The following is a 17,282-nucleotide window of genomic DNA, read 5'->3' on the forward strand; positions in this document are numbered from 1 at the left end:
TTTTTTATTAAAAATTTTTTTTTTTAATATTTATTTTTGAGAGGGAGAGCGCAATCAGGGGAGGGCAGAGAGAGAGGGAGACAGAATCAGAAACGGGGGCCAGGCTCTGAGCTGTCAGCACGGAGCCCAGTGTGGGGCTCGAACCCACAAACTGCGGGATGACGACCTGAGCCGAAGTTGGACACTTAACTGACTGAGCCACCCAGGCACCCCTCAGATTTTAGATATCTAAAAAGGTGATGAGATGATTGGTATTAGGACACTCTAAAATATTCATTGATAGGTATTGTAAAATATCACAGAATAGCAGTAGCTGAGAGTGCGGTCACTGATGGTGTGAAGCTGAAGGAGATGCTTGAGTAAATCAGAGGCATCTGTGTGGCCAGAGTAGAGTATGTGCACAGTGGTAGCTGGCTAGCGGGGGCCGGGTGGGGGGTGAGGGCCAGATGGCCAAGGGCCTTGAACAGCAGGCCAGGGAGTCTGAGTGTTATTTGGAAAAATTAGGAATCACAAAATTTTAAGACTGCAGATTGTTTTTCTAGGAAGGATGTTCCAGTTGTAGATTGGAGGATGTTTTACAAAGGTCAGCTAAATTAAAATGTTATCATCTTAGCACAGAGCTGTGCTCGACTACGGGACTCAAGTGGACAGGTGAGGAGTGCTGGTGACTAGATTAGCGGTTCTCAAAGTGTAGTCCCCAGATGAGCAGCATCAGCATCACCTGGGAACTTGTTGGAAATTACACATTCTTGGTCTGGATCAGAAACTGTCACATTGAGGCTCAGCAGTTGGTATTTAACAAGCCCACAAGCGATGCTGTTGCATGCAGAATTTTGAGAACTCTTATTCTAGATATTAAGGTAAAACCAATAGGACCCTGAGAGTGTTTAGATGGGGATGGACTGTGACAGGATCTCAGGGGGACTTCCGGTCGCCTGGCTCGTCAGCCACAGGATCTCGGGGGACTTCCGGTCGTCTGGCTAGTCAGCCATAGGATCTCAGGGGTACTTCCGGTCGTCTGGCTCGCCAGCCACAGGATCTCAGGGGGACTTCCGGTCGTCTGGCTCGCCAGCCACAGAATCTCAGGGGGACTTCCGGTCTTCTGGCTTTTTGCAAGGTAGATGAGAGCACCCTCCATTATGACAGAATATGGGAGGTGTAATAGGTTTGTGAGCACAATGATGACTTCAGTTTTGGACATGTTGAATTTGGGGTACTTGTGAGAAATTCAAGTAGAATTGTCCAGGAAGTTGGTGAGGAAATGGGTCTATACTTCAGCAGATGGCCTTGGGCTGGAGCTAGAGATTTTAGGGTTGTCATTGTGTAAGTGGTGGTTAAGGTGGTGCAGTTTAAGGATCTTGTGTTTATTCCAGCAGAATATCGAGAAGAGCAGGGGTTTGAGAAGCCCGAGGAACACCAGGCTTGGGGTAAAGAAAGGAAGAGGATTTTTGGAGAGAATGATAACTGATGCCAGAAGAGAGAATTTAAGGGAGGAAGGAGCTTAGACAAAAGTGGTCATCAGCATCTGAGTCGAGTGAAGGCGGAGGGTTGTTTGACTGACACTCTGAAGTCAGGGGTGGCATAGCATGGTCAGTTGCAGTGAGACCAGAAGCTGGTGGGCAGCAGGGTGTGGGTGGGGGGCTCCAGGGAACTTGGTGGACTAAACATGTCTTCTGAAACCATACAGAAATGGCATAAACCTGCAAGGGCAAAGAAAACAAAAAGGTGATAATAGGCACAAAATTTTGCAAGTTGGAAAGCAGATGAGTGGTAACTGACTCCACTCATCTGAGTAAACTGAGTCCTTGGCCCAAGAACTCTCAAAAGATGTGGGAATTGATGGCAGTGGGTTCTTCTGCAAGGAGGGTGTAAAGGTGGAACAAAACCCAGGAAGGTTGGTAGAAAGCTTATTTAAAAACCATTTCAGTCTTCAGATTTTTTGTTCTAGTCTGTGTAACTGGGCAGCTTTTCATCCTCAGCCTTAGCAGAAGACCAGAGGTTCAGTCTCTGCAGAGGAACATGTCACATAAGAGACTAGGCATGGCTGCGGGCAGGGCCATAGTAAAAACAAGGCTGTTGTCTTAGTGAGCCCAGGCTGCTATAACAGAATGCCAGAGACTGGGTGGCTTATGAACAACAGGTGTGTATTCTTCACAGCTCTGGAGGCTGAAAGTCCAGGATCAGGGGTCCGCAGATTCGGTGTCTGGTGAGACAGACACCTTGCCATGCCCTCCTCACATGGTGGGAGGCTTAAGGGAGCCCTCTGGGGTCTCTTTTATGACACTGATGCCATTCATGAGGGCTCCACCATCGTGACCTAATGACCTCCCAAAGGACCCACCTCCTAATACCATCCCCTTGGAGGTTAGAATTTCAACACGTGAATGTTGTACACACACAGAAATATGAACATGGTGGCACACATACTATAGGTGGGAGATTGCCCGTTCCTTGGTTGGACTGTGTAACCAGCTTTAGTGGAAACACTGACAGTGGCATGAGGGGTTCCTAAGGAAATTGGCCAACCAGATTACCCACTGCCAAGAGCTAAGTCTTCAACCCCCACCCAAGTGCTCAGATTTTCAAGCACATTTTTAGTGCTCCACTCTTAAACAGTGGCAATAAACCAAGGATTGCCAGGCATCTGAAAAGAATCTCCAAGATGAAGGTTGGACATCAAAACAGTCAACCAACTTGGAGGAAACAGTCTGTGCAGGGAGAAGAAAACATCTGTATTTCTTAAACATATTCAGAGAATAAGAGAAGACAGTATATCTGGGAAATAACAGGATCTATATATATATACACACATACACGTGAATATTCAGAGACAAAAGTATGAAAGAAATAGAAAAAAACCAATAGAATTGTTGGAAGGATTGGGGCACCTGAGTGGCTCAGTTGGTTAAGCATCCGACCTCGGCTCAGGTCATGATCTCACAGTCTGTTAGTTCGAGCCCCTCATCGGGCTCTGTGCTGTCAGTTCAGAGCCTGGAGCCTGCTTCGGATTCTGTGTCTCCCTTGCTCTCTGCCCCTCCCCCACTCACTCTCTCTGTCTTTCAAAATATGAATAAACGTTAAAATTTTTTTTTAAAAAAATTGTTGGATAGATTGAGAAAATAATTTGGAAAGTAGGGCAAAAACAAAGATTGAGAAAGAAAGGAAATAAGTAGTTAGAACCAATATAAGAAGTTGAGCATCTGTAAAAGTTTCAGGAAGAGAAAGACAGAGGCTGGGAAATTGTTTTTAAAAATCATGAAAATTACCCACAACCGAATATATGAGTTCCCAGATTCAAATGCTCAGCAAAATGGATTAAAATAGATCTACAGTGAGGCTATCATGGTGAAATTTTAGAAACACGAGAGACAAAGATCGTAGAAGCTCCTGGAAAGAAGTCATCTACAAATCAAAATGTCTTCAGATTCCACAGCAACAGCACCGTGGAGCTGTACCTTCAAAACTGGGGGGAAAGGATTTCCGACTTAGAATTCTACACCTAACCAGAGAATAAAGGCATTTTCACACAAAAGTTTTACCGACCAAGAAGCTGCCGGAGGATTGAGTTACAATGAAGTCAAGAGCAAACCAAGGAGGAGGAGGACGTTCCTCTAAGAAACAAGAATGTGGCAGACGTGGAGGGCATACCAAGTCTTCCTCAACATCTTGGGAGGATATTTACATAGCAGGGAGAGTGTTCAGACTGGAGGTAGTGATAAACACCCAGAAAACAAAGGAAATGGAGAGGAGAAACAAGGAAATTGTGAATTCTTTAATAAATTAAAGCAACAGGCTGTGGTGAGAAAAAGCAGTGATTGTGAACTCACTCAGCGGCACATAGCTGTGCTTTCATAGGCTTGCTGATGTCAGTGTGTGTGATGGAGGCCGGAAAACGTGTGGACGTGTGACTGGCAGGAACGTGTTCAGTCTTCAGCTTCCGTAGTAAGATGTCGGCTACAGTGCCTGAAATTGAAAAATGGAAGTAGAAGTCAGTAAGAGCTTAGAGATAAAGACAGGTGTACCACACCAATCGGCTAAAAGATTTTTTTTTAAGGTTTTTTGTTTTGTTTTGTTTTTGAGAGAAAGAGAGTGTGAGCAGGGGAGGAGCAGAGAGAGGGAGCGAGGGAATCCCAAGCAGGCTCCATGCTATCAGCACAGAGCTCGACGCGGGGTTCGAACCCATGAATTGTGAGATCGTGACCTGAGCTGAAATCAAGACTCGGATGCTTAACTGACTGTTGTCACCCAGGTGCCCCCAGCTAAAAGATTTTTAAACCATTTCCTTTTGGGAGGGGGAGATAGAGAGGTGGGGTGCTTTTCCAGTAAAGTATCTTATATCCCTGTTGGCTTAAATCCTGCCTTTATGGCAGACCTTTAGAATATGGGTGGGCAGTGAAAAAATGGGACACGGTCCATGTAGACGAGTCTCAAGTGAGGCTGGGAAGAGGTAAGACAGTGGATGGGGGAAGAGGTAAGACAGTGGATGGGGCTTCAGGGAGGGGAGTTGGTTTTTAAAGTGTAAGAAATGTGAACACGCATCATGCTGAGTGGAACTAGCAGAGGGGCTGATGGAGGGTATGGGCGAGGGGCGTTGGTTGATGGTTAGGGTGAGGGCTGGGATGTGAGATGTAAAGGAAGCACGTATAAATGGTTAAGGAGGAAGTTCAGTTAGCTGTCACTAACTAGTTTGAGGCTGGTGTAGAGGACACGCATAGAAGCGGATAGCACAGGCTCCGGACACTGTCCCCAGACAGATGAAGACCCACACGTACCCCTTTCTGAGGTCTCTTTCATGAAAGACCTAGGCCTTGGGCTGTGAGGGGTTCAGGGCATTTGGACGGGGACTCCCTCCCTGGGCTACATGGTTACAGAATCTCCAAGAGAGCCCAGCAGGGCCGTCCCTCATGCTCCTCACCACCAGTCATTTTATATGGTTTCCGTTCCTAGTGGTTTGGACAAAAAGGTAGAATAGACGGAGAGAGAGGAGTTTCAGCCTTAGATGCCTTTGCTTGCTTCTTCCATTTGCTGTTTTAGCAATGTTGCCAACATATCCAAAATGCAGCTCTGGGTTTCTTCCCCTGCGCCAACCGGGTCCTCCCCTCAGCCTTCTCCACGTCAGCACAGGCACCATCACCCAGATCCTTTTGACCTTACCCCTAATGGATCTTGAGTCCATTTCTCTCCATCATCCCATCTCTTCGGCCAGCGCTCTCGTCTCTCCGGGCCCAGTGGCCACATCCAGCAGTGGCTCCATGCCTTTGCCCTGGCTCATCTCTTCTACTCTCCATGTGGAAGGACACAGCGTCTTAAAATGAAGGCTAAATTGTGTCCCTGCTTCTTTAAACCCCTGCTTAAAACCCTCCAGGGGCTTCTTGCTGCAGCTAGAATGTCAGTCTGACTTGAGTTCCAGGCAGAAAAGACCTCTTGGCAAAGCCATATTTTCTGGCCCACACTCGCCCAAAGCTCATCTATCACGGGCCTTACCAATGGCCCCAGAAGGAGCCAACACGATATCAACACCTTGGTTTTGTTTTCCTTTTTTTTTTTTTTTTAAATTTTTTTTTTTTTCAACGTTTATTTATTTTTGGGACAGAGAGAGACAGAGCATGAACGGGGGAGGGGCAGAGAGAGAGGGAGACACAGAATCGGAAACAGGCTCCAGGCTCTGAGCCATCAGCCCAGAGCCCGACGCGGGGCTCGAACTCACGGGCTGCGAGATCGTGACCTGGCTGAAGTCGGACGCTTAACCGACTGCGCCACCCAGGCGCCCCTGTTTTCCTTTTTTAAACATGTGATTCAATGGTTGTGGATCTTTTTAAGTGATCATTTCCCCAGTGGTACATTTTCCTAATCTGGACCCGTGGTAAGACAGTAACATTTTAATCTGTCGTTTCACAGCTACTTAACAGGGACATCAGCTTTCTAGCCTGAAGTCGTGGGGACCTTTCTCCCTACCCTCTGTTCTACCTCCTCTGCTCAGCCAGTTCCCCATGTTAGGGTCTGTTAGAATATCCCCACTGTCTATTACCGAATTCAGTACCGGATTTTGTATCACTTTTTGGGCCGTAACCCAAAACAAAGACTCTAAAAGGCATTGAACAAAAAATGTTATGATTTTACCCAGGGTCTTTTGCCTCTGTCATTCTTTGTGTCCGCTTTGCCCCAGCTGACTTCTCTGCTATTTGCAGAAGTTTGGGGCACTGTGTCCAGACGCAGCAGTGACAGAAGAAAGCCTGTGTCTTCTGTGTCTCTCAGGAGTGGGGAAACCTTTCCCAAAAGCTTCCCTAGCAGACCTCACACCTCACTGGTCAGAACTGGGTCACCTGCCCGTTCCTAAACCAATCACTAAGGAGGGGGATGGCTTTACGTAATAAGCAGTTGCTTTCCTAGAGTTGGAGACGTCATCTTCCTCTGATGTGCGTGGCTGTGTGGACAAGACTAAAGACCTATGTGTTTGAGGAGGAAGGAGAGGGGGAGAGGGGTAGGCAGCCCAGCACCTGGCTGTACAGTATATAAACACATCTCAGTTACAAAACACCTCCTACGTGGTAGACACACTTAGGACCTCATGTGCCTTATTCCACGAGGTCTCCACAACTAAGCGGGAGGAACGGTGGCAGAACAGATTCTGGAGTGGCGGGCCCAGGCTGTGGCGCTCGGCGGCATGTAGGTGAGAGCTTGGGCTCAAACTCAAGTGCCGCATCCAAACCCATGGTATTTCCGCTACCACCATGGGAACGGTTGGAGCAGCCACTCTTCAAAAAAAAAAAAACAAAAAACAAACAAAAACAAAAAACAACTATGTTTCTTAACAGCCAAGTGCATAGAAGGCTTTCAGATGTTCTCAGCCATGGAATTCTCCAAATTTGACTCCTAGTTAAAGAGTATAGCAGCTGTAATTAGATGGGACTCAGGGTGGCAACTAGAACATTTTCTTTTTTTTCTTTTAATTTTTTTTAAGTTTGTTTATTTTTGACAGAGACAGAGTGCGAGCATGAGCTGGGGAGGTGCAGAGAGAGAGAGGGAGACACAGAATCCGAAGCAGGCTCCAGGCTCCAAGCTGTCAGCACAGAGCCTGACGCGGGGCTCGAACTCACGAACCGTGAGATCGTGACCTGGGCTGAAGTCGGATGCTTAACTGACTGAGCCACCCAGGCGCCCCTAACTAGAATGTTTTCTAAGCTTCCCCTCCCCCCAGTAGCACCCAAGGTGCTTCTGGAAACTAAGGCTTCTCGAAACATGCTGAGACATCAGCAGCCACTTGCAGCCAGGCGGCCCTCGACCACTAGGAATTAGAGCAGCTTGTGTGCCCTCCAGGTCACCTTTCCTCAAAGGGGATTTTGAAGATTACACACTTATTTTGTACTTCATGCTTTTGGCTCTCTGCCCAGAGAATTGAAAAAACACCCCTGGAAAGGTAACCATCTGCGTTCGCGGTGATGGTGTCTGCCAGAAAGGGGCTGTTGGGTAGAGCCAGTGATGTGGGGGAAGACCCCAGTGTTCTGATCGCATTCAAGGCCTGCGAGCCCTTTGCTCTTAAAGGCTCCGTTTGTTTCAGTTTGCTGAACATGTAGTTGCTGAGCAATCTTCCCGGAGCCCCCGCTCGGACTCTGCCATCTGCCTGACTCGCTCCTGTCAGCCCCACAGATAGCCCGTCCACCAGCCGCCTCACTCTTCCTTTTCTGAATGTACCATTCCCTGTTGAGGACCCTCCCTGCTTGTTTCTGTTTATTTAAGTCTCGTCCATCCTTCATCATAAGTCCCATTACATCTAAAATGCTTCTCAAACACCCAGCCCTTTTAGTAATTTCTTCCTTCCCTGAACTTCTGTAACATTACTGCGTTCATGACTCACGTGGCATATACAGCGACTGAACTTGTGGTTGAGGTTTTTGTTATTTTTTAATGTTTATTTATTTATTTGTGAGGGGGGCTGGTGGGAGAGGGAATGCACACGCTAGCGGGGGAGGGGCAGAGAGAGAGGGAGACAGAATCTGAAGCAGGCTTCAGGCTCTGAGCTGACAGCTCAGAACGTGGGGCTCGAACCCATGAACCTCGAGATCATGACCTGAGCCGAAATCAAGAATCCGACACTTAACTGAGCCACCCAGGCACACCTGTTTTGCTTTGTTTTGATAGATCTTTCTTTTTGGACAGGCTGTAGGCATGTCAAGGATAAGTACCAGGTTTTCAATTTCAGCATCTCTAGTGTCTAGAGAAAGAGGGGAGAGACACATGCCCTTTACAGAGCACTTTCGAATGTCTCTTTTGATCCTCACCTACATGAGAAGGACAATATGTGTGTTATCTCCACTTCAAAGATGGAATGTCAGTCTGTGTAATGTAAGGGATTCTTCCAAGGTGACGAGGCCAGCAAATGGTAGGAGGACAGCTTGGCCTCAGGTTTTCTAAGTCCTGTGCTCCTTCTACTATACAAAGGTAGTGTTAAGTAAATGCCACATTTATAGGGCACATAACGTCATAGGAGCTCAGAGGTAGATGATCTTGTACATTTGGGTAGTTCATGAAGGCCTCCTGGAGAAGGTAGAAATCGAGCTGCTTCTTGAACAGTAGGTTGGACAAATGACTGAGTATGGCAAAAGACTGACAGATGAGTTGAGACTGTGAGCAATGTGCCCAGCCCACGAGGACACAGTGGGACAGTTCCCGGGAAGCACTGGGAAGTGCAGCGAGGGAGGCAGCATGGAGCGGGGTTCTGGAAGGCCTATGTGGGAGCCGAGTCTCCACTCTTGCAGATCAGGAGTTGGGGGTGGGTCTCTAGGAGAATAAGCATCCTCCTGCAAGAGGACTCCTCAGCCAAGGAGGTAGGAGCACCATTACCGGACAGAACCGGGGGCTGCTTCTGAGGACAGGTGGGGTAAGTGGGGAGTGGGGATACCGGAACCCTCTGAATTTTCCCCCGTATCTTCATTCCAGTGTTACCCAATCAGTGCTCTGCCTTTCAGCTGAGAAACCTGGCAGGGCTGTAAACTCAGCTACTGTTACTCAACAGCATGAGGATTCAGAATCTTAAGTTGGGTCTCCAGCCCTCTTGGCCTTGATCTCTGAAGGATGACATTCAGCCTGGTTCTAGAAGCCTCTAGGTTTCAGTCTGTGGCTTGAATTGAGACTTTGAGGATTTGAGCTTGTTACTCTCTTTTCTAAATCATTCACTGCCACTGATAGTGGCCACCCATCGGCGGCCTTGGGTTTCCTTACCCATAGTGTTTTAGGATGGCAGCAGCTTGATTTCTACCTCCTCCAGGCCTTCATGAACTACCCAAATGTACATGCGGTCTCCAAGAGCTGGGCCTTCTGTGGGCATGCCATGTCAGGTAACTTCCGGGGAACTCATTCTCGGCGTGCTGTGGGCTGCTAGGTTCCCATCTCAGAATATCAGCAGGATTTCCACTACTTTCTACCTTCCTGAAGGCAGATATCCTCATTTCCCTCTGTAATTACTCCTCTGTAATTTGCAATGTGCTATCCTGGCACCGAATTTCCCTATCGGTTAGGAACTTTTCAGTGACAAGTAATGACAATGGAATCTGTCCTAAGGGAAAAAGAAAACGAATGTCGGGGGCCATAGAACCATGGGGAGTTGGAGGATTTGGTTGCAAAAATGGATTGAGACTAAAGCCAAAATCTGCTGAGCCAAGAAACAGGATGACAACCATCCAATGGGGTTGAAGCATCGCCAGGTGCTGCTTTTTAAGTTCTGTTGTGCTCATTCATTCTGTATTCAAGTTTCTGAGTGCTAACTAGGTGAGGGTGTCTGGTGGGCCTGGGTTGGAGCTGCACACCCCCGTGGGAACAGGAGAGGGGATATCCGCCTCTAGGTTGGTGGGCAGTAAGGCCCTCCCACACAGTAAGCACAATGGTGGGCCCCCAAAATTGTAGAAGAAGGAGTGTTATATCCCAGGTAGCTAAAAACAACAAAAGAATGGGTAGATTTACAGATAGGCCCCAAGGGGAGAAAAGCATGAACCAGACTTCCACGTACATGTAGTGTCATACGTTCATAAATTCTGGGAAAATAAATTCCCACAGGCTTGTGGGAAAACAAGTAAACTCAAGATTCTCCTAACATTCTTGATATTCTGAGGCCAAGACGTGGCAGTCTCAGCTAACAGTAAAGGTCATTCCTTGGTGAAGAAAATGGATTGGGCAGTTAGAAACATGGAGAGATCCTTACATGTGCTCTTTTGGTCCCTGTCCTCTTACTTTCTAATGTCTAGAAGAAGGTTTAAAAAGAAGAGAGTAAAAATCTTATTTATTGATCACGAAAAAGCAAGACAAAGTAACAAAGATGAAGGGCAATCAATTTTCTTCATGGCAAATATTGTGGAAGACAGGAAATGAGAGAGGAGAAAACAATGTGAATGACTCAGATTTGCAGCCAGCTGACAGATGTCGTCTGGGCTAAAGGCTTATCGGTTGTAGAACTTTCAAATCCTTTTGAGTCCTATATACTTTTTCCACTAAAAAAAAAAATAAAATAAAAAAAAAATAATAATAATAAAAAGATTGACTCTTAGTACCTTGTGGGTATCCCTGGATTCGTTTGTTAATTCATGCATCTGACATTTATTGGCATTTACTGAGTGCCAAAGATCGAAAGACAAATTGCATTTCTTTGATGGCTCTGGAAGGTATTGTGGTAGATAGTCTCCAAAGATGGCTTCCATTGATTCCTTTTGTTGTTGAACCCCACCCCCACCCCGCCCCTTGAACCTGGCTGCCCGGTGACTTGCTTTGGCCAATAAAATGCAACAGAAGTGACCTGTGGCAGTCCCTAGCCTTTAAGGGGTCTGGCAGTTGCTTCTTTCAGTTACCATGTAACAGTCTGATCACCCAATGGCCACCATGCTGTGAGGAAGCCCCAGCCAGCCCGGAAGAGTGCTGGTGCACCTGGTGAGCCAGCAAAGCCTTCTTAGACCTTGCAGCCCAGCCCAGCCCAGCCACGCTGAATGCAGCCCAGTGAGTGCATCTAGTTGATGCCACATAAGCACCGGCTGAGCCCAGTTGGCCCCCAGAGATAACAGTGGTAGCTGAAAGCTTCCATGATTTGTTTTGCAGCAACAGATGAGTGGAGGAAGTAGCATGATACCAGGTCAGTTGGCAGGACCTTCCCAGGTGGAAGGGATCTGAGGCTTTCAGGTAGCATAGTGGTGATTCTGGAGAACTCTGGTGTGCAGCCTACTGGTAGGGGGGAGGTGGGAGGGATTAGGAAGGGCCCCTGATGCAAGGGAAGAGGTGCGCCTCAGACCCCGACCGGGTACTGCTTACTGCTTACTGCTTACTTACACCTGCCCTTCCGTAGGTTGTCGCTACTCTCTGGGCACTCCTGCTCACTTCCAAGTCCCATGTGTACTCCCAACCGAACCCTCGGGGTATCGGTCAAGTTCTGTTTATGTGTAAAATGGGGATAGAACTCTGAGGCAAGTGGTTGGCACTGACAGGGAAGGATGGGGAGACTGGATGCAGAAAGACAAGAGGCTGAGTGTCACCAACATCACCTCCTTTATAGCTGTGCCTGAGAACAGGCTACCCTGTGTCAGAGAATATTGCCATACTTCAGTTAAGAGCATTTTAATTTATTTATCCAGCATTTGGTAATCACCTGCAGGGCACTGCATCAGTGTCTGAAAATTCAAAGATGAAAACAGTTCCTAATTTCAAGATGTCCATCACTGCTCAGGGGGTAAATTCTGGGGCCGTGGTATGTTTTGGCATCATACAAGTTACTTAAACGTGTCCCTAGGAGAACTGCACCACCCAGTAGGAGAATTCATTTTACCTCTTCACTTAAAAAACAAACAAAAAAAACCCACTTATTCACCCTCACCCTCCTGGCCTCCATCCTTCCAGACCTCAGCTCCACCCGACGCTGCTTGCTTCTGGGTCTAGATCTACTTTTCTAGATCTATTTTTTTGTCGTGCAATTTCCCCAGCTTGAACTTGGTTGGTGCCTCATGGATCACAGGCTTATTCTGTGATGGATCTGAACCAGGTGATTCTACAGCTTAGAAATGGGCCCCCAGAGGTCATCGTATTATTTTCCAAAGATGACAGTGAAGTGGAACCCCAGACCCATGAAGTGGCCATGTGACTCACCCCTCGTACAGCCACAGACACCTTTCAGAATTCTGGCTCTGCTGAACATCTGCCAGCTTGTGTGTGTGTGTGTAAGTTGTGTCTTCTGTCAGATTGGTTTTTAAGACAAGGGTCAAACTCTTAAAACTTCTTATAAAGAACAAAATGGATCCAGTTAATGGTGAACTCTAGAAACACAGGGCTGAAGAGAGAAGCAAAAAGTCGCAACGGTCGGGTTCAGGATAATCAAGTATGGAGCCCGACGGCAATGAACATGGCTCAGCTCGTGCGTGGCAGTGAGTTTCCTCTCGTTCGAAAAGAGAATCGCAGAGAGTGAAAAAGGGTGTGGCTCTAAAATCCCAACTCTCGGGGCGCCTGGGTGGCGCAGTCGGTTAAGCGTCCGACTTCAGCCAGGTCACGATCTCGCGGTCCGTGAGTTCGAGCCCCGCGTCGGGCTCTGGGCTGATGGCTCAGAGCCTGGAGCCTGTTTCCGATTCTGTGTCTCCCTCTCTCTCTGCCCCTCCCCCGTTCATGCTCTGTCTCTCTCTGTCCCAAAAATAAATAAACGTTGAAAAAAAAAAAAAATTTAAAATCCCAACTCTGGCCATTTGAAATTCCTACCCTTCCTTCCCTTTTGATGAAACCATCTAAAGCGATGACGGGAAGTTGGTAAGGAATGGATACTTTGAGAGCTTCTGGAGGCACGGGGATGCTTGCTGCTGTAGCCTGTGCCCCACTTCCCGGATGCTGGCGGTGGCTCCCTGGCTGCCCCTGGCTATGCGTGAGGCGGCTCATGGCCCATTTATAGTGGTGACTGCTCCTCTCCTACCCCACTGCCCTTCCTAAATTTCATCCAAGCTGGCATCAGTGGAGCCATGTGACCTTGGGCAAGTCAACTGCTATCGGCCTCAATTTTCTCATCGATAAAAGGAGGAGGTGAGATTAGGCCTGTGGTTTTATAAATACATGTTCTAAAGGAAAGAAAGAGAACAACACAGGGAAAGAGACTGTGTGTGCCAGGCACACCTGGGCCATAACCTGTTGCTTCTCACATGGAGGTCTTATTAGAGATTTTCCAGAACTGAGATCAGATCCAGATTTAGGCAAGATTTTTTTTTTCTACTTTTAGAAAGAGAGGCCGAGCTCTACCATTTGGGGCTCTGTATTCCCCTGCTTTCTCCTTTTTTTTCTTTGTGGTATGTTTCTCCTCAGTGATTCTTTCAGTGCACTATTTTTTTTTTTTTGTATTGAAAATAGACATTTTGTTTATACAAGGTACAATTTCAAAATAACAGTTATAAAATATGTAGCTATAATTGACAAGGAGTATAAATAGAAAAACGTATATATGGGAAATGTCACTGAGTTCAGTTTCCTTCTTTCTGAATCCTTAAATCAAGAGGACTCACTGGGCACAGTACCTCTTTGCTCCTTTTCAGTGCATGCAGAGCACCTAACTGGAGAGACGGTGGTTAGGAGCTACGATGACGTCATCATCCTCGCAGCCGTCTCATAAGGCAGGAGGAGCCACGTAATTCTCTTCCAGCCGCAGGTGTATTTATTTCTCTTCTTTGTGAACTGCAAGTCGGGATGCGGGATGGAATAGTCAAGCTGATGAGCTCTCCTGAATAAATGTCTTAATGAAGTAAAAGGAAGGCCGAGGTGTCCAGCCACTCCCAGGAAAGCTTCAAGTGCCAGGACTTTAGGAAGTCAGCCCTACTCCTGAGACAGGGCATCCTGAGACTGGAGAGGCTACAAATACAGGAGGTGTCTCGGCTGGCCACGGTCGATAAAATGACACCAACATGTTTGTTTTATCATCCTGACGGGCTCTTTGCTGGCGCCCAACACCTGAGTCTTTCCTTGGACCTCTTCGGCTAGGGAAGAGTTGGCATCCTTGCTTCAGCCTTGGCTGCCCTCAGCTTCCCCCTGGAGTTTCCTAGGTTGTGTGCTTGGTTTTCTGCATCCTCGTCTCTGCCGTTGGTTCCCCCAGTCATTGGTATCTCTTCCATGTTCTCTATTGCAACAGTGCGTATCTGCGAAGTTTGCCTGTAAAGCAGGTAATTCACAGGTTTTGAAAAGAGGAGAGGGTTGTCCGCAAACCGAGTCAACAGATGGTTCCTATTGAACACTCAGATGGAGAAGGCCTAGATCGCTTCCATCCACAGATGGAATTTAAACCTTAGTTTGGTATTTTAACGCCCTCATCCGCTAAATATTCACCATGCTGTTGGAGCCACTCACCCCCTCTTTTCCCTCTGCTAAATAGCAGTAGTCAAATGGCAGGAACAAAAAGGAAAGAGTCCTGGGAGCCTGGGGAAGCCAGACAAGATCGTCTTGATGAAAATGATGCGATATTTATAAAGCTTTTAAAACAGTTCTTGGCACTTTGTACGTGTTAAAGAAACAAATATATTAATCAGTTCCTGAGTCACCAAGAGTAGGGGAGGCAGAGTCTTAATTCCACATGTCTCCCTGTCACTGTTTTTTTAGGCCCTGAGTTTCTGGGTCAGCAGTTTTCTTCCATGGATTATATCATGTACCTCTGGAGGATAGGCAAGTCTAGGGCATTTCAAAGTAAACACTTTGAATCCAAACAAAGCCAAAACGTCAATTTGAAGAGCTGTATCCACCCTAAGCTCACTGCAGTTACTGTTTACAATAGCCAAGATACGGAAGCAACCTAAGTGTCCGTTGACTGATGAATGGGTAAAGAAATGCTATGTAGATACAATGGAATATTACTCAGCCATAAAAAAGAATGACATCCTGCCATTTGCAACAACACAGATGGACCTAGAGGGCATTATGCTACGTGAAATAAGTCAGACAGAGAAAGACAGATACCATATGATTTCACTTATATGTGGAACCTAGAAAACAAACATGGACAAACAAAGCAAACACACGTGTGGGTACAGAGAACAAACTGGTGGTTGCTAGAGGTGAGGGGCTAGTGGCCAGCAGGTGAAATAGGTGAAGGGGATTAAGAGGTACAGACTTCAGTTATAAATTAAATCATGGGGATGTCATGTACAGCATGGGGAATGTAGTCAACGATATTTGTAATAACTTTGTACCGTGTCGGGTAGTAAGCAGACTTAGCATGGGGATCATATCATAATTCATAAAAATACTGAATCACTATGATGTACACCTGAAACGAATTGGATATTGCATGTCAACCATACTTCAATAAAAAAATAGTACAGTACATAAGCACTTTGAGCTCCTTGGAGTGAGAGCTAGACTATGGATCAGGACTCTAGGCCAATGTACTGAAAATAATTTGCTAAAAGCCAATTTGTTGAGTGACAAATCTACCTAATAACCTACTTGCAAAAAAAGAACTTTATGGCAAAGAATTGATTCACCAAATGACCGAGTAGTTATTATGCTTTTCATTCTGCTTTTCAGGTTTATCAATTCTTCTTAAAGATACATTTATGAATATTTCCTTATTATAGTCAGTGAATATTGATATTTTCATCTTATAAGCATACTTATTAGCCATATATACCAAATATACAAAGTCTTTTAAGATTCTCTTTTTAATGTGTTCTTAAAAAAGACTATGTATACTTTTTTTAAGTCAATATAGTTACTCATTATAATCTCTTAAGAATGTAACTCCAAATACAACAGCTCATGTGGAAATTTAGTTACAGTGATATTTTGAAAATCCTTTAAAAGTCATTTTTGATTTTGCCAGCATTTGAGCATTTTTGGGATTGTTTTGACAGGTTTTTGAGTAACACATCAGACTTAGTGTGTTAATTTCTAAACGATCTGTGAGGTTTCTGGCACCTCTTTTGGTTGAGATGGTATTACCAGCTTTTGAAGATTGATGTGAATATTTAGGTGACTTTTTCGTTGTGGCTTTATAGCAGTATTTCATGGAATATTCATGTTGCCAGAGTCAGGCTCAAAGGATGGTATAATCTTTATACTGATAAATTTAGCAAAGAATATTTTATGACTAGTGACTAAATAGTTTCAGCAAACTTGATTTCCATTGTTCATTGTGTAATGCTGAGGAAGGATCCAGAACAGCCATAGCAATATGGAATGCTGGAACACTGGTTATTAATTAATAGGAGTATAAAATTAAGACTAATATGCCATTTGAGGCTTTAATGAAAATGATACAAGTACCTAAAGAGTAGAAAAATAATGAAAACTCTGGGGCACCTGGGTGGCTCAGTTGGGTGAGCGTCCGACTTCGGCTCAGGTCGTGATCTCATGGTTCATGGGCTGGAGCCCCGTGTCGGGCTGTATGCTGACAGCTCAGAGCCTGGAGCCTGCTTTGGATTCTGTGTCTCCCTCTCTCTGCCCCTCCCCCAGTCATGCTCTGTCTGTGTCTCTCTCTCAAAAATGAATAAACATTTAAAAAATATATAAAAACTCAAATTTCAGCAAGTGGCAGAAGATGTACTCTACCCATGAAATGTATATATTGCAAGAAAATATACTTGTGAATGTAGCGTAAGAGCTGCATCCACATCAACTTAGTTATTTGGCACGCTTTCCTTCCAAAAAGGAAAGAAAACTTTTCTGTTTCTGACTGGGGGCCTGCGGACTGTCTTGGAAAAAGTGAGGGGTGTCCCAGGGCTGGCTCCCCTTTGGGCCAGTACAGAAGGGGGTGCGTACAAGATCCTGCCTCAGTAGCCGGGAAAGGGGTCCTTCCTTTGCGAGGGCAGGCCCGGAGTCTTTACGGTGCCGCTCTTTTCTCGGAGGAAGAGCAGAGTCTCGTCCAGGGTGATTCTCTTGCTCTACTCACCTGGATCTTTTGTAACACACCAGAAGTCCCACACATACTACACAGAGCACAGTGACAGGCATGACGATGGCCGCTGTAAGAGAGCAGAAGTGAGCCGTCATGCCAGAAGTCCCGGGAGCAGGTTCACTTCTAAGAACTGGACAGTGTATGGTTCACCTTCCTGCAGAGAGATCCAAATGCCTTCCCAGCCAGCTTACTGTTGTTAACATTTCTCGAGTTCTCTGCGGCCCAGTGCACTCTACTTGTGGGCCAAAAGTCCATGCTTTCCCCACCAATGCCACCAGTGTAAACCGTACCTGTTCATGTTGTCCCCATCCCCTGCTCCTAATCCCATCCTTCCCAACAAGAGAGACACGGTGACAGATGAGAAGGGAAGGCAAAAGCCTCAGAGTTCAAGGGCTGGGGT

At 46.3% G+C, this 17,282-nt stretch overlaps 1 protein-coding gene across 3 annotated transcripts in view; it reads right to left on the reverse strand.

Annotated features, from left to right (window-relative positions):
• Positions 1 to 13,277: 13,277 nt before the first annotated feature.
• The window catches only part of IL15RA (interleukin 15 receptor subunit alpha), a 48,336-nt gene continuing 44,331 nt past the window's right edge, over positions 13,278 to 17,282 (reverse strand). For all 3 annotated transcript variants that reach the window (XM_030321112.1, XM_030321110.1, XM_030321108.1), the window contains 2 exons: positions 16,877 to 16,949; positions 13,278 to 14,145 (listed from right to left, as the gene is read on the reverse strand). In XM_030321112.1, the coding sequence (XP_030176972.1) occupies positions 13,974 to 14,145; positions 16,877 to 16,949 (245 nt within the window). In that variant the 3' untranslated portion in view covers positions 13,278 to 13,973. The remainder of the gene's footprint in view (positions 14,146 to 16,876; positions 16,950 to 17,282) is intronic.

This window comes from Lynx canadensis, chromosome B4 (genome assembly GCF_007474595.2).
Source record: "Lynx canadensis isolate LIC74 chromosome B4, mLynCan4.pri.v2, whole genome shotgun sequence".
Classification (NCBI taxonomy): Eukaryota; Metazoa; Chordata; class Mammalia; order Carnivora; family Felidae; genus Lynx; species Lynx canadensis.